Consider the following 18,853-nt stretch of genomic DNA (forward strand, 5'->3'; position numbering starts at 1 on the left):
TTTCAGCAGGAGACTTTAGCCTATAACAGAATTAATTACATAAATATATATAGGTAAGAATTATCAATTAAGTTCTTTGATTGGTAATGAAATTCTTTTACTGTATAATTTCAAGATACAGTATAAATGTATCAAAAAATACATCTTACCTGCTTTTTAGCCCAAGAAGGCAGCTGTCCAATGTTGAACTGATAAGATGGGGGACTATCATTTCTATTTTCTGTTATATGTTTTTTATTTTCCTCACATTCAGCAGCTTGAAAGGGTTTTGTAATAGCTACTGCACTTTTTCTAAAAGAGAACAGGCATCAGTCATTGATTTTTTATTTCAGCATATAAAACTAACATAAATTTCTCTTTATTTTACGTTATCATAGTTAGCAGATATATATTATCATTACGTGGCACCTCCAGGGAATCCAAAGACTAATCGATGGAGGGCACCTACACTATAACTCTCTGTCTCCACCACACAATCCACCAAGTACAATGAACCACTACACCAATGCCAACTACTGCCAACCACCACTACTAATATTTTCGCAGACAATCACAAACATCCATGCCTGCAAATCTGCTCTCCAGCCATAAGGCTGGAGAGCAGATATGCTAATCACTCAGCCAATCACATATCTAATCATATATTATGCATATTATTGAAGATCCAATTCTACATTTTTTTTTAATTGGTTGTTTAGTTGTCTCAGTTTGTCTAATAATCTCACATTCATGTATATGTCTCAAAGTAATATAACTATTTTGGAATATATCTAATTGTTTTTGGAAATTACTATTATTACTACTAGACCTCCATGAAATAAATGACTTGTGAGAAGTCTTTACTACTAAAACACAAAGCTTATCAAACCATGCCTTAAACTTGTTTACTGTTTCTGCACTCACCATACTCTCAGGGGATACATTCCACTCAGTTGTTACTGAGTTACTGTAAGTGTTACTACAAGCCAAAATATATTCCCCTCCACATTTAATCCTTGTACAACTTCTAGGGATGGTGCAGTGACCACAAATATGGTCACTGCACTACATAATGAGGCCTCATTATGTAGTGCAGTGACCTACATAATGAGGCCTCATCAACAAATATCATACAGTGACCTGCAACAATCTTATCTCCTCTTCTAACTTCTTTTCATAGACCTATTTATTATTACAGAAATATGATATGTGATTCACAAACAATTCTAAAAATATCTCCAATGACATTTAGGTCTCTTTCAACCAACTCATCCATCACCTGGAGTACAGGTCCAGCAATTCAGCATATTGCAGTATATTTTGCATTTGAGAGTACAGCAGTAAAGTTGTTTCAATATGCAGGCCACTAAACAGTATGTGGGACTGATCCTGTTAGTAACACTTTGGACAGCATCCTGATCAACTGGCAAATAATCCTGCTCCTGTTTACTTTGGCAAGCTACATGGCCAGTATAGCAGCTTGCAAGAGAGCACACTCTTTGAGGTCATGCTTGGATTGGATTGGAGTCTAAATACGCCTTGAATGGAATGATCACCATGAGTCCATCATCACTGCTGCATGCTCCTGCTCAAAAACTTTTCCTATTATTTTACTTATAACCATGAGAGAAAGCATAAAAAATTCTAGAGACATTGTAGTTAAAAACACACCCACAAAAACTACCAAAAAAATCTAAAATCATCTTCATCATCCTCCTGATATGTACCACCCCCGGGGGGGATACTGGATATTATGATAGTACTACATGAAAAATTCTATTATTACTAACTTCCTATCGGCAATTTTCCTCCAAATTAATCTGTTTCCTGTCAAGACTCCACTATTATCAGATCTTCTTCTGTCTCCTAAGGCACTTTTTACTGTATCAATCCACCTAGACCTTGGTCTTCCTCTGGGTATTTTTCCTGCCATCCCAACAAAAAAACATTTGGTTTGCTAACCTTTTCCCCTCCCACAAGACTAGCTCTGCCAACACAGTCCTGAATGCTGGCAATATCAAGTTCTTTCCTAATATCCTTGTTTTTAATATAATAATGCCATTGATCCCATCTGTTCAGTCTACTCATCTTTCTCTATGGTCTCCATTTTTGTTCAAATATTTTATTTCTAACCTAGCTCTAAGTCTTGTACAACTCTAAGTCTTATAAATCTTGTATATAGCTAGTTTAGTGTTTTCACTAATTTCTCTGTTATTCCATATAAATTTATGCAGCTGACTTTCCTATCATACCAGCTTTGCTAATTCTGTTCTCCTTTTCCATATTTAATTTGCCATCTACAGTAAAAATTGTGCCTACAAAACAAGTAAAACTAAAATGTTTTACGTATTATTGCAATTGATGTTTTTCTGAACCTCCCTCATTTCTAACTACTGACTCACAAGTCAAATACAGACTATGTATTGCTTGATATAATGTCCTACTTACACCCTATAACTGGCATGTTTTGAAGTTTTCCTCTTGGCACCTTGTAATATGCCTTTTCCAGATCTACAAAACTTAAATACAGAGCTTTCTTATACTCCCATGATTTCTCAACTGTCTGTCTGTCTTCCCTAAAGAGAAATCCTGATCTTCACAACCTGTATTTGGAATGAATCCACATGTTTTGATCCAAGTTTTTCCTTCCACATTAACCTTTTTTCAAATATACTACATAAATCTTACCAGGAACACATAGCAGGGAAATCCTCTGTAATCCTCACAATCAGTTTTATTTCTCTTTTTATAGATGGGTACTAGGGGAGCTATACTCCAATCATCTGGAATTCAACCCTCTGATGAGGCCTTCTGAATTGTGCTGCATGCAATCTCAAAGAAAAAAGGCATTGTAAAGGCAGCACAGGATGAGTGACAATAACCAGTTACACGAGGAGTACGATAAGCAAGCAAGAAAGGTGACTCACTTGGGAAGGATAGTGAAAGCAGTGTGAGCAGCAGTTAGCAAATGAGATAAAAGAAATCCTAGGGAGTTTTTTTGATGTCGCCAGTAGAAGGAAGAATGATTATTGGAGGAAAAAATGATAAACACTAAGAATATAGTAGAAGTGTTAAATAAGCAGTTCATTAAAGTATTCTGTCCTTGTGATTGTAACATAATGCAGAACTTAAGAGCAGTAGGCATGAGAGAGGAACCACTGATGGTGAATGAACAGGAGGTATATGAAGAATTGAGTAAACTCGATGTCAACAAGGCCATAATACTTGATATATCACTGTGTGTCTTGAGGGAATGTTCAGGGAGCTAACAATAGTTTTAACTTACCTTTTTAAATGAGTCTTAGATTGGCCTAAGTTCCAAAGGAGTAGAAATAGGGTAAAATTGTTCTGCTTCATAAAGGGGAGTAATAAGACTAAGGCTTGAATTCTGGGCCAATTTACTTATCTGGAGTATGTCAATGTGTTGAAAAAGTAGTGAGGACTAGGATTCAGAACTGAGTTGATAGCAGCAGAATTTTACTTTAATGGACAGCATGGGTTTGCTAAAGGAAGATCATATTTTAGCAATCAGATTGCTTATTATAACAAGGTGAAGAATACATTGGACAGGGGAGATGCATATACAGTAGTATACTTAGATTTTGCAAACACTTTTGATAAATTGCCACATGACAAACTGTGTTAAATTGAAACAGATGGGGTGGGATAGTAGATTAGTGTGTAGGATTGGAGATTGGCTGTCTGATAGGTATCAGCAGGTTGTATATTGGGGAGTGATACCCAAAAATAGGAAAGTCACTAGCAGTATGCTCCAGGGTCTCTTTTGGAGCCATTGTTGTTTAATTTGTATGTAAATGACATCAGAAAGGGGTTTAAATGGTGATATACAGTTGTTTACAGATGATGCATAGCTGGGGAGAGTTATGAGAAACAGAGCAGATGTTGTAGTTTTGCAAGAGGACCACAATACACTGTTTAAATGGACGAGTGTGTGGGACTATCAGTTTAATATTGTAAAGTGTAAGATTTTAAAATTTTGGAAGCAAAGATGAGATGCAGAGTACAGGATTGATAGGATATCTTAGAGGAGGTAGAGGAGATGAAAGATCTGTGGGGTGATGGTGGATAGAGATTTGAAATTTCATGGATATTTTGTTAAAATTGTGAGAACAACACAGCAAAAGTGAATTATGGGAATGATGATGCAGAGAACACTGACATGTAGAAGTAAGGAATGTTATGATTCCATTGTACAGGCCTATGATCAGAATGATGAGATTTTTCATAGAATGTCTGGAAATATTCTATGTATAAGGAGGGGGAGGGGCAAGGAGTAGATTGTTTTTATGGAGAGTGGTTGGTAATTTGAATGCAATGCCTAAGAGGTTAAATGAAGGCATTTATGGTATGGTGAGCTGTGTGTGAGAAAGTGGGATGAGTCTTTTGACTCCATGGAGGTCTGATGATGATATAATAGTGATGTTATACTCCTCGTGCATTTGGTTATTGCCTACAATCTTACACTTCTTCCATAACTTCATTTTCCTCAATGCCTATCTAATACCACCCCACTGGAATTTTCATAAGGAGCCATGTTTCTTTTATTGATCACATGTACTATTTTACTATACTATCTTGCTAAACTTCCTTTTCCATCAACATTTTAATACTTCCTCTAGTATGGTTGATCCGCCTCTGTTTAGGCCATCCCTGCATAATTACAGCACTTTTTTCTGCATACAGAGCATCTTTATACACTCATACACATAATTCATCTTTCCACACTCTCTATGTCATTACCTCTGAACTCCATTTTAACCACTTTTGTTTCTCTGTTACTTTCAATCATCTGCTCCTTCACTTTCATGTCTTTCATTTTCCCCTGTCATTCCTCCTCTTCCTCCCTTTTCTACTGTCCTTTCTCAACTTCTCGTGTTCCTCAATATCTTTCTTTCTCTCTCTCTTATTCATGCATATTTTATTCCACTTCTTTCCATTCTCTCTCTCTCTCTCTCTCTCTCTCTCACATGCACACAACAATTGTTCTAAATACATTCCAATGTAAACCACTTCCTTTAAATCACACCAATTTCCCTTCAAATTCACTCTATATATCTACAAACTATACACATTTCACCTAATACCTAATCCATTCATTTCTCCTTCTCTTCTTCAACTCTCTACGGTCTTACTTGGCCAGCATGCTTTCACAGCTACGATGTTATTCTTTGTCATAAATATGATCAATGTCATCTTGCAGATGACATTGATCACATTTATTCCTTCCATGCTAATACAGTAGTCTCCCCCTTATCCATGGGGAATACATTCCAAGACCCCCCCCCCCCCCAGTGGATACCAGAAACCATAGACCGTACCGAACCCTATATATACTGTTTTTCCTATACATGCCTATGATAAAGTTTCATTTATAAATTAGGCACAGTAAGAGATTAACAATAACTAATTATAAAATAGAACAATTATAACAATATACTGTAATAAAAGTTATGTGAATGCGATCTTGTCGGTATACAATTTTTTTTTTTCCTTTCTTATGAAGTCGAAAACTTTCACCTTTTCACTTAAAGTAAGCACTTTATGGCTTCTCTTTGGCATATATGAATTGCTAGAATCACTACTCTTGCACTTTGGGGCCATTATTAAGTGAAATAAGGGTTACTTAAACACAAGCACTGCGATATAGCATGTGCAGCATAGCATGGAGATGGTGGACGATGATTCACATTCTGGGCAAGATGGAACAGAATTTCATCATGCTATTCAGAACATTGTGCAATTTAAAACTTATGAATTGTTTATTTCTGGAATTTTCCATTTAATATTTTTGGACTGGAGTTGACCATGGGTAACTAAAAGCACGGAAAGCAAACCCACATATAAAGGGGGGGGGGGGGGGGGAAACTACTGTATTCTCGGATGGTAATTCTCCCAACATTTGTTTATATAAACATTCCGATCATTATCAAACATGGATATATAATTAAATAAGCATCAAATAATTAATGATGCAACAATATATTGTAATCCAAAAGTTTCTGGAGTGATGGTGCAATAACATTGATACAGTTAGTACAAAACTTCTGAAACATCTCCACAGGAGGTGAACAGCAAGATTAGAATGTGTTGCCAATACTTGCAAGGTGAGATTTTGTTGTGTCTTTTTTGCAGTTCCCTCTCTATCAAAAAATGACAAATCTCAACAAACATTACACATGAACCAAGTTCTGTCTTAGCCTGTAAAAAACTGTCATAGATCACTGAGATACTAATATTGTTTTGGATAAAAAAAAAATGAGTAGAACTCAAATAATGCTTTACATTTGCATTAGTGACATCTTTTGATAACAATGAATGGGACATGTCCACTAACAATCAAAACAGATGAAAACTGCAAGATCAGGAAACTTGCATATGATAATGCATCACTATCATAACTTAGCTTATCAGTTGGGATCTTATTTGGTTCACAACAAAGCAAATTGACACAAGATCTAAAGGTGACGAAATGAAGCAGCATAATCTCTGCTTGGTCTGTGAGCAATTTCTGGTCCAAAACTATAACTGCTTATATCTGCACTTTTCTCCCACTCAAGATATAGCACCATATAACTTTTATGTATGAAACTGAAGGCGGGACTTGCTGTATCAAGATGCAAGCAAAAGCTGCTCTGAAAAGAATAATGTGAAATAACAGGTAAATGCTGTTATCTTATTGTTATAGAAAAAAAAATACAATCCAGGAACTTTCTGATTACATTTTGCATCTTAATAATCTCTTGAGATATGATGATTATATCTAAAGAAACTCTAAAGAACAAAAATGAATGGCTTTCTCTAGAAAATGGCTTAATTTCGCTTCAGTAAAAATATCTGGGATTCTTTATAACTTTCAAGATGACAACAAGCTTTCTAGCAAAATTCTTGACCTTAATAGCAGTTATTTTTGACTTTGCTATTAATTGTAACACATTTGATATTGTTTGTTTTTTTTTAAATTTCCACAAATAAATAATCACTTGGAATATAAATAAAAAAAATCCAAATAATATTCATTGAATGATACAAAAATATCTGTTAAATTTAGAAATAATATCTGTTATAATAAAAAATAACTGTTAGACTTTATTTTGGGGTGGAATAATGAAAACAGTATCACCTATTTTGCCATACACTTGACAAGGGAGAAGTTTCTGAAATTGGGCGTTTTGTATTTAAGAGATTTTGAATCATCCTTTTAGGTAGTTTCCAAATAAAAATGCACCTGAAATACAAATAAGAGTCATAAACATATATGTACACCAACAATACTTAAAACGGTTTATATCCTTAACATAAGGATACAACATTATCTTTAACATAAAAATAATGTCTATTTAGTAATTTATTTTGCTACCCAGTGTGACACCACACCTTGCTTACTGGGGCTGAAGTGGGTTGAAAACGTTTCATGTTAAGTATTTTGTAGAACAGTTTCCAGACTATGTAAAAAAGAAGTAAAAATACAATAACAATAATAATAATAATAATAATAATAATAATAATAATAAAATAGAAAAAAAAAATCCTTAGAACAGTACCAAAGCAGTGTTTTCTGAAGTGCAGTACACACACTCCCAGGGAAATGTGAAAGGTCATTAGGGGGTACAAAAAACTTTTTTAATTTTGATTACTTTTTTTTTTTTTTTTTTTTTTATAGTTTTGTTGCTTTCTGTCGCAGATCAAGGACAGGTCCATTCTATAATTAATTTTTAATTTTTTTTTCATTTTAATTTTTAAGTTTGCTTTCAAACACTGCCCTTGATTGCTGAATTCTAAAGTTTAAAACCTTACATCTGGTTAAATTAAACAGGTATCTCTGCCCATTTGTCCACTTTTGCAGCCTATTCAAATTCTCCAGGAGCATCAACATTAGTACCATTTTTATAACTCTTCCCAGCACATCATCTACAACAGCTGCAAATCTCTTCTCCCCAACCCCAGTCTATTCATAATATCAATAACATAAAAAAAAACTCTGTGCTCAAAGTATATGTATCATTCATTTCCTGTTCCACCACCTTACAGTGGAACAGGAATGAAAATAAATAATTTAATAACTAAATGAAATATTTATTCACTGGTGTTTTGTTAGCTCAAACTAGCATTATTTGGCACTTGAGACACACACATATTCAACAGGAAATTTTAATCCTTTTTTTTTCAAACTTCATTTGTTATACAGAAACTTTATAGGTAAATAATCAAAAAATCTAAGATGAAAAGCCCAACGGCTATTTTTTTCTGGTGAGGTTGATAAGTTAAGGGGGATAAAAATCCCTTATTGTTTTTCAGCCAGTAAGCGAAACTAAGATCAAAAACTATGATCTGAATATTTCATGCCGACGAACTGTCCGCGGATCTAAGCGTAAGTGACCAGCACATGAAGTTGTGGCACTACCAAGTGGTGTGGCACTACCACTTGGTAGTGCCACACCAAGGCAATTCGTTGCAAAGGTGGAGCAAGTTCCTTCACTATTCTTGATATTTTCTCATAATGTAAAAACACACAGCTCCTAGGAGATGTAGTGCTGTTTTACATTATGAGGAGAGGTCACTACCCAGCCCGGTTTCAACCTTTTTTGAGGTCTCATAAGTGAGTAGCTAGACCTAGAATATCAGAGTTTAAGTGAAAAGAACTTATATACTTTTGCTATACGATTGCCAGAAAGGTGTGTCACTATATTAAATTATAACATATTATAACTAAGATGAAAAGCCAAACGGCTATTTTTTTCTGGTGAGGTTGAAACCTTTTTTGAGGTCTCATCAGTGAGTAGCTAGACCTAGAATATCAGAGTTTAAGTGAAAAGAACTTACATACTTTTGCTATACGATTGCCAGAAAGGTGTGTCACTATATTAAATTATAACATATTATAACTAAGATGAAAAGCCAAACGGCTATTTTTTTCTGGCGAGGTTGATAAGTTAAGGGGATAAAAATCCCTTATTGTTTTTCAGCCAGTAAGCGAAACTAAGATCGAAAACTATGATCTGAACGTTTCATGCCGACGAACTGTCGGCAGATCCAAGCGTAAGTGACCACTTGGTAGTGCCACACCAAGGCAACTCATTGCAACGGTGGAGCAAGCTCCCTCACTATTCTTGATATTTTCTCATAATGTAAAAACACACAGCTCCTAGGAGATGTAGTACTGTTTTCTGGCAATTGTATAGCAAAAGTATGTAAGTTCTTTCCACTTAAACTCTGATATTCTAGGTCTAGCTACTCACTGATGAGACCTCAAAAAAGGTTGAAACCGGTCTGGGTAGTAACCTCTCCTCATAATGTAAAACAGTACTACATCTCCTAGGAGCTGTGTGTTTTTACATTATGAGAAAATAACAAGAATAGTGCGGGATCTTGCTCCACCTTTGCAACGTGTTGCCTTGGTGTGGCACTACCAAGTGGTCACTTATGCTTGGATCCGCCGACAGTTTGTCGGCATGAAACGTTCAGATCGTAGTTTTCGATCTTAGTTTCGCTTACTGGCTAAAAAACAATAAGGGATTTTTATCCCCCTTAACCTACTCAAAAAATTTCTTAATATTTTGCTTAAAAAGGTGGTCACTGGATACAGATCCAAAAATGAGTTGCAGTATTTTTTTTTAGACTGCAAGAAATTGCTTATTTATGAAAGTAAGGAATATCAGGAGTATCAGAAATATGGGGAAAAAATTCGGTGAACTGACTGAGTTAACATATAAGTGGAAGAGTGTAGAGTTTACTATAATGGTAGGAAGAGGGGGGGGGGGGTTCACAAACCTATAGTGCTCAAACAAGGTAGATGTGCATGGCAAAACTGTGGTAGTGATTCCAGGGCAATATGTGTGAGGAAGAGGTGGATATTATTATTATTATTATCTGGACATCTCCCTAGCATCCACAGACTCATCAAGCGAGACCCTTAAAATTTCACAAAGCATTAACCAACATTCATACAATACCTGTCATACTTTTTGAATTTATTTGCTGACAGCACTAACAACCGACTCTTGCCAAATCCACTCCCCAAGTAAAAAATGTAGTCTTTATACCCTCCTAACAGCACTGTTGCTCAATTTCCAAAGATGATTCCTCATTAGTTATGTACTGAAAAGTTTAATCTGCATCAATTCTATAATAATCTTTAAGCAACTTATATATATAATATCATATCTTTCCTTTTCTGCCTATTGACCAATTTCTGTAACCCATAAATCTCCAACCTATCCTCATATGGAACAGACATTAGATCTGCCACCATCCTGGTCACTTAGCTTCATCCTTCCCCCCAGGTGATCTGCACACAATAGTCAAAATGGGATCACATCAAGGCCTTATGACCTGAAATCTATAGCTAACTTGAAACTTATAATAACCTCCATATCTCTGCTTGTTGGTGTTTGAGCTTGTTTTAACCATTTTACCTACTTTTGCAATATGACCTCTGAACTTTAATTCACAGTCCACCAGCACTTCAAAATTCCAAGCCTCATCAATTTTCCACAACACAGTTCCGTCAAAACAGTATGCAGCTAGTAATCTTTTCATTCAAAATGCATAACCTTACACTTTGCCACATGAAACTGACAACTGTTCTCCTTTGTCAGTCTATTTAAACTACCCTGCATGATACCTATATAGTGCTCTACCCAGTTGTGCATTATCAGCAAACAAGTGGATATTTCCCCCCTCTGGAAAGCAGAAAATTTCATATTATTATTATTATTATTATTATTATTATTATTATCATCTGATCTCTGAAGTAATAAAAAATGGACTACCACAGGGCTCTGTGCTAGCTCTGCTCCTCTTTAATTTATACATTAGTGACATGCCACAAACCTCCTCCCAAAAAGCTTCTTCCTGGTATCTCCACCTCTGGGCCTGGCTCCCACTGACGAGACCTCAATAAAGATCGAAACTAGTCTGGGTAGTGGCCCTTCCCTTAATGCATAACATTAGACATATCCGCAAGGAGATGTGTTTTGCATTATAGGAGATACTGAGACAGGAGTGTTGGTATCTTGCTCCACCTTTGCAACGAGTTTTCCTGGTGTTGTACCACCTTACCCCAGTCCTGAAGATACTTTCAGGCACAAACTTTGTGTGCTCACACTTGGATAAAGGATTAAACTAAATTTATTATACTCTAACCAAGTGAAAAATAAACTTTCAACCTCCTCCCAAAAGTTAGCATACACAGATGATCTGGCATTGGCAACTCAGATTAAACACCTGAAAGAGGCCGAGACTGTGCTCAGTTCTGACCTTGAAGTTCTATACAACTATTACCAAATGGCATCTTTGCCCAAATCTCTCTAAAACTGAAGTTTGCTTATTTCACTTGAACAATCATCAAGCTGATAAATGGCTGACGGTCTCATCCAAAGGAGAAACTTTGAAGCACAACCCCAACCCAAAATATCTTGGAGTCACCTTAGACCACTTTTTAACCTTCAGGAATATCACCTGGAAAATATCTGCTAAGAGCTAAAAACTAGGAATAATATCATCAGGAAGCCTGTGTGTGTTCAGGCTGGGGGGGGCAGGAGCCAACACTTTAAAATCTGCTGCCCATGCCCTAGTGTACACTCTTGTGCAGAATACTGTGCTCCAGTGTAGTATTCGAGTCACCATGTCAATGTGCAACTTAACGATACCATGACAATTATCACGGGCATAAAGTCTGCACCCGTTAAGTGGCTACCAATGCTCTCTAACATCATACTACCAGACATAAGGAGGAAAGCTGCCGCTAACAGAAAGTGGATAAAATGTATGGGAAATGACAACTTACCCATCCATGAGGACCTCCAAAATTTACCACCTATTCACTTAAAGACCTGCAACCTGATCTGGAAAACTCGGCAACCAGATACATATTCTCTTGAAACTGAATGGAAGAATTGCTGGCTTACTTCAACAATAAAAAATTGACACCTCATTAAAGACCCCACAATAGAGGCCCCTGGCTATGACCTGCCCAGACAACAATGGAGCACACTCAACTGCCTGAGGACAGGCCGTGCCAGATGTGATACCATGATGCACAAGTGGGGCTTGTGTCAATCCCCAACATCTGACTGTAGTGCTCATCAACAGACCGTCAATCACATTATCCAGGTCTTCCCACTGTGAAGTTTTAAGGGCACATTAATGGACCTGTTCCAGTTTACCCCAGACGCAGTCCAATGGATTAGAGACAAGCTGAACTTAAATTTGTGTTTTTAGTATCTATGGAGTCAGAAACTCATTGTGGGAGGCACATACTATTTCACACAATGCTCATCCAACTATGCCTTAAACTGATTCAATGTGTCTACATTCACACACACTCAGGCAATGCATTCCACTTACCAACCACTCTTAATGCAAAGAACCTTATCCTTACTCCTCTGCTCAGACCCTCCTTATACAGTTTCCAGTGATGGCCTCTTGTTCCACCCCCCCCCCTCCCATTCTATGAAAAATCTCTTCCATGTCAACCTGATAACAACCCCTGACTAGCTTATACCTCAATTATATCCTCCCTCTTCCTCCTATTTGCAAGGCTCTGCAACTTACATTCTCTCAATCTGTCCTTGTACTGCACATCCCAAAGATCACTTACCACCTTTGCCTCATATGAATTTTCTCTGGTTCCTTTCCAATATAACCTCGTCACCATAAAAACCTGGAGACCAAATCTGTGCACAATAACTCATATGAGGCCTGATCAAGGCCTTATACAATGGCATCATAACCTCTCTATTTCTTCATGTCAGGGTCCTCTGCATCATTGCCATTATCAATGTGACATCTTCACAACTTGTGTAATGTGGCCCCTGAATTTCAGGTCCTCCACCACCATCACTCCTAGATCTCTCATCTTCTCTACTTCCTTGAAAGTTTCCGCACCAAAGTGTATACTTTGTATTCCATCGTTACTTACCAAATCTCAAAACCTTACACTTTGCATCACTGATAGTTCCATTTACCTGCCCATTCATGCAATCTATTCAAGTCATTCTGTTAAGCCATAACATCCACCTGATTCTTGTTCTCCCCAATTTTGCATCATCTGCAAACCACTACATATTGTTAGTTAAACCCATCCCAATATCACTAACATAAAAAATGAACAACAATGTCTCAAAATTTCCCCCTGGTAAACCACGCTTTGGGGATACTGCACCCCCATATACAACTTTCTGATACCTATCTGACAGCCAGTAACTGATTCAACTCAAGTCTGTTATCCAATCCCATCTGTTTCAATTTATTTAACAGTTTGTAATGTGGCAGTCTATCAAAAGCTTTTTGCAAATTCCAAGCACACCACTGTATATGCATCGTCCATGTCCAAGGTATTTGTCACCTTTTTATAGTAAGTTAGTAAAACATGATCTCCCTTTAACAAACCCATGCTAATAACCACAGAGAATACTGCTGTTATCAACCTATTTCTATATCCTACTTCTCACCACTCTCCAGTACCTTCACCATAACTGCAGATATACTGTATAATTTCTTCTTGTATTCAGTTTTACCTTCCCTGCAATACTGGTTATCCCCTTAAGGCCCGTGCTTACCAATCACCTTTAGATTCCCTCCAGAAACTTTTCTTCTTTTGCAGCTCTGATGATAACATGTGAAAATTCTACATGTTATCCTCCTCCTTCCAGATGAAGACTACATGATTACTCTCATCAGTTGATGGCAATGTGATCACCTTGGTTATAGACAAATTGACACAATTACTAGATTCAGTCTTCTCAAATTCCTAGTACCTTCTATCACATGCTGCCTCAGTTAATTATTCTTCTTCATAAAAAGCTGCATAAATTCCATCCTTTTCTCCTTCCAGTCAACATTCCCATAGTCCAAATCTCTTAATAATAATTACTCATTCTCTCCACTCATTAAGCTTATATGTCAATGTCCTTTATATCTCTTGACCTATGGCAGTAAACAATTATATATTCTATTTGGTTGGTTTCTGTCTCACATCAGAAGAATCCACCATGGAGACCAGTATGCAATCACTGCAGAGGAAATGTGCAAGACCCTTGTGGGCAAGCATATGAGTAACAAAACCCTACATATCCACTTCACCAACATCTGTGGCCTAAACTCCAACCTTAATAATGTACACTACCACCTTCAATCTACCAAACCCCACCTACTCTTCCTGGCAGAAACTCAAATTTCAGTTTGCCAACCAGGATACCAGATAATCTGAACCACTCCCCAAACACCCTAGATCTCTTCCTCACCAATGACTCCTCCAAACACACAGTGAAAGTAGTAAGCCGCCTGGGTAATTCAGACCATAATCCAGTACTCATCTCCTTCCCCATGCAACAACGCTTACAAAGACACTCCCATACAAGAGTAGTCTGGCATTATAACAGTGCAAGCGGGACAGCCTCTGCAACTTCTATGCCATATTCCCATGATTCAACTGTTGCTTCTGGCCTTCCACCCTAAACATATGCACTGAACTTATTGCCAAAGTAATCCTCACTGGCATGGAAACATACATTCCACACACTACGCTGAACTGCCATTCCATAATTAAACCCTGGTTCTCCAAAAGGTGTGGCAAGGCAGTACAGATGAAACACTAGACATACTGTAACTGGCTTAAATCAAGAACCTCATCCACCTTTAGAGCTTATACCGAATCCCGAAATAGATGCAAAAAAACAATCAGTACTTCCAAAACAGAGTTTGAAAGAGCAAAAAGCTGGAAACTAGCAGCCTGTCCAAATGGCAGCCGAGCCTTTTGGTCTCTCGTCAAAGCAATCACCGTAACTTCTGCCCAACACTATTCCCACCCTTATCATACCCCAGACAGCTCTATTGCATCATCACCCACAGAAAAAGCCAATCTTCTGGCTTCATATTTTGCTTCCAATGCATGCATAACTGATGATGGTAAATGTCCTCCAACCATTCCAGACACCCAACATACAATGACCCCTATATCCTTTTTCCAGGATGAGATCAAAAAAATACTGTTCCAAATTAGACACAAAAAGAGTCTCCTGGCCCTGATGGCATTCCCCCAATTGTCCTGAAAGTTTGCACACCAGAACTGACTCCTATCCTATGTTGTGTATATATATATATATATATATATATATACATATATATATATATATATATACACTCTCTTACTCTTAGGAATCTATCTCACAAACTGCAAATTGGCCTATATTCAACCCATTCCCAAGGGCAATAGTTGGATGGCAAATTATTGCCATCCAACTACTGCCCTATCTCACTTACCTCAGTCCTGTCTAAAGTTAGCTTATCTTCTCATATTAGCAATACATCCTGCTCGCTCTATCCTTTGTGAACACATTATACCCTTCACATACTATTCCACTAAGATCATCTTCTGTCAGCCATATCCCACTATTACTGATAGCATCTGACCAAGAAGAATTAACCCATAACAAAAACTTCTCCCTAACATTCTAAAAGCATTAGCATACATAGAATACGTTATTCCCTACAGATGCAACCACCCTTACACTTGTATTAACTATCCCATTCTGATTGGTTACCTTATAACCAGTGGTGAGCTATAACGGGCTCGCACGAGCCCTTTGTTAAATTTTTCTCAAATTTGCGAGCCCCTTGTTCTTCTTGTTTAATAATCTTGTAGAACTAGAAAATACCACTGCAGAATGTATACATACTACTATAATTGCTACTTTAATTCATATGAATTTTCTGATAACTATTGAAAAAATCATCTCATTGCATTTTGTTCTGATGGAGCTAGTGTAATGTTAGGAAACAAATCAGGTGTTGCAATCAAACTTCTACAAAAATTTCCCAACATTGTGATTTGGCATTGCACTCATCGTTTACACTTAGTATTAGACTATTCGATAAAAACATTAAATAAATAAATCATTTTGAAATATTTATGGATAAATTATATGCTTTTAATCATCAATCACCAAAATATCAACGAGAATTAAATACGATTGCAAAAGACCTTGGTATTGAAATTTTAAAGATCCGGCGTGTATTTGTACCACGATGGGCAGCTTGCAGTTTACGAACGGCTCTTGCTGTGTAGAGAAATTACCCAGCTTTATGCAAGCATTTTGCATCGAACGATAAATATAAGCGCTTTTTAAACAGACTTCTCAATTTGGAATTTTTAAAAGATTTAGCATTAACGATTGATATCCTAGGAATTACTGTCAGAAGTTCTACAATGTCACAATATAAGTATTATAAGGGCTAAGTTAGCCCCCCCCTTTTTTTTTTTGCTCGATGATGCGAGCCCTTTGTAAAAATTTCCATAGCTCACCACTGCTTATAACTATATTCATCATTTTTTTAAAATTCATTCTCACACTCAACTTGCCTCATTGTGGTGGTTATACACACACACACACACACCTGCATCTCCCTAATAGCTCTAGTTTCAGATTTTGCATCCCCAACTCACTCCATTCAGCAGCACTTTTGCAGACTCTGAACACTAATCAAATTCTAACCTAATTAAAGCTAATTAAACAATAATTGACAATTCCAAAAGGAGCCACCTAAGTAGCAAATGTAAGATAACTAAACAAGGTCAATAAATTTCCTAACTTATTAAAAAAAAAATTATATATATATATATATATATATATATATATATACACAATTAAAAAAGTTAGGAAAGATTAGCTGATTTATAAAATACTATCTCCCACAAAGGGGATAGACGTAAACTATCGGATCTATTTAAGTTATTAGAGTGAAGTAAAATTTCACATGTTTCTTTATAAAGCCGTTCCATAAGGAACCGACTTTTGTGAAGGACTCTTGTCCTGTTCCAATGAAATCTATGTCTAGTATTGATAGCATGTTCTGCAAGTTCAGACTGTTCAGGTTCAATGTATTGAATATAAGATGGTTTATGTCTATCCCCTTTGTGGGAGATAGTACTTTATACATCAGCTAATCTTTCCTAACTTTTTAAATTGTATATATATATATATATATATACGAGGGCTGTTCAATAAGTAATAAGACTAATTTTACTGTCACAAAACCACTCATCACAATATTAATTTCTGTGGAATAAAGAAATGTTGCTGTCTGTATTAACAAAAGAGGTTGATAGATGGCGTATATGGACTGATGTGCCAAAGTGTCACGTGACTAAACGCAAGCTTGTTTCAGCGCGCCTATGAGCCGTGACCAGTTGTCGAAATGGAAGTGTCCTTGGAACAGCGTTAAGCGATTAAATTTTGTGTGCATTTGCAAAAATCGGCATCGGACACTTTTAACATGATATGCGAAGCATTCCACGATGAAGCAATGTCGAGGGCAAGTGATTTTCGCTGGCATAAAACTTTTAAGGAAGGAAGGCAAAATGTGGAAGATCTTGAATGTTAAGGAAGACCTTCAACGTCCATCACAGAGACAATGATCAACACAGCAGCGATTATCATCAAGGAGGATCGCAGAATTACAGTACGCCAGATGCATGTTGTCCTGAATATTTCTATGGGAAGTGTCACTCAATCATGGCTGAACATTTGGGACTGAAACGTGTTTGCGCCTGATAGATTCCCAAACTCTTGACAGCGGAGCAAATGCAGCATCGAGTGGATGTCTGCACAGAATGGAAAGAAAGACTGGAAAACAAGAAGGCGACACCTTCTTAAAAAGCATCATTACAGCAGATGAAGCTTGGTTGTATCACTATGACCCTACAATGAAACAACAAAGCAGTGAATGGTAGCATCCATCTTCGCCTACCCCCAAGAAAGCAAAAACTGTAAAATCGGCTGGTAAAGTTATGACCATAATGTTTTTGGACTACGAAGGCAATGTTTACCAACATGCTGTAGAACCCGGGAATACTGTAAACGGCTCATACTATGCGGATGTTTTACAGACAATGGTACAGCACGTCAAAAGGACGCGTCCATTGCTGAAGAATGGCTTCTTATTGCACCACGATAATGCAAGGCCACATATTGCTGGTTGTGTAGTGGACGTTTTGCAGAAGAACAACATAGATATCCTACCACACCCTCCATACAGTCCTGATCTCGCACCGTGCGATTTCTGGCTGTTTCCTCAACTCAAGAAACCACTAAGAGGCCGCCATTTCGAAAGCAACAAAACATGTGTAAAAGCTGCGGAGGCGGTTTTGAAAGAACTCTCAAAAAACGGACTTTCACATGCGTTTAAGAAGTGGACGCAACATTGGGACAAATGCATCGTGTCTCATGGTAGTTACTTCGAAAAAGACCGTGTAAATGATGACAATTAAAGGTAATCTGTTTTCTGTATAAATATAGTCTTATAAGTTATTGAACAGCCTCCGTATATATATATATATCATCATCATCATACGTATCAAGGATTTAGGCCCAGCATGGCCTGTTCCGGCCTTAGAAGTCATCGTTGAATCGTTTAAGAGGACGTCCTGGTTTTCTTTTTCCTAATGGCTTGTACTTTAAGGGTTGTTTTGGTAATCTCTGTTTTCATTCTTTGAATGTGTTCCATCCATTTATGTTTATATTTTATAATTTTTTCTATTACTGGTTCTTATATATTGTTTTTTTTTTAATAAGTTAGGAAATTTATTGACATTTTTTAGTTATCTTACATTAGCTACTTAGGTGGTGCCTTTTGGAATTGTTAGTTATTGTTTAATTAGCTTTATACATGTACTGAAGATACCTGTGATACTCGGGCATAAATTCCACTGATAAATAATATTTTTACATGAGTTAATTCCATTATTATAATTTTAATTATCGTCATTCATCATGTTCACACATTCATAGCTGCAGTTTATCCATTGTCAAAATGGGTACTGCCAGTAAGACAGTGTGCCATCCCACAAAACATG

At 36.9% G+C, this 18,853-nt stretch overlaps 1 protein-coding gene across 1 annotated transcript in view; it reads right to left on the reverse strand.

The window, feature by feature from the left end:
* LOC150104628 (mitogen-activated protein kinase-binding protein 1-like) overlaps positions 1-18,853 on the reverse strand; it is a 399,663-nt gene that overhangs the window by 142,141 nt on the left and 238,669 nt on the right. Inside the window, exons 18-19 of the mRNA XM_090395826.1 lie at positions 7,121-7,225; positions 150-291 (exon numbers count right to left, since the gene is read on the reverse strand). Coding sequence (XP_090251952.1) covers positions 150-291; positions 7,121-7,225 — 247 coding nt within the window. The remainder of the gene's footprint in view (positions 1-149; positions 292-7,120; positions 7,226-18,853) is intronic.

This window comes from Typopeltis vanoorti, chromosome 7, assembly GCF_054136105.1.
Source record: "Typopeltis vanoorti isolate ZY-2024b chromosome 7, IOZ_Tvanoo_1.0, whole genome shotgun sequence".
Classification (NCBI taxonomy): domain Eukaryota; kingdom Metazoa; phylum Arthropoda; class Arachnida; order Uropygi; family Thelyphonidae; genus Typopeltis; species Typopeltis vanoorti.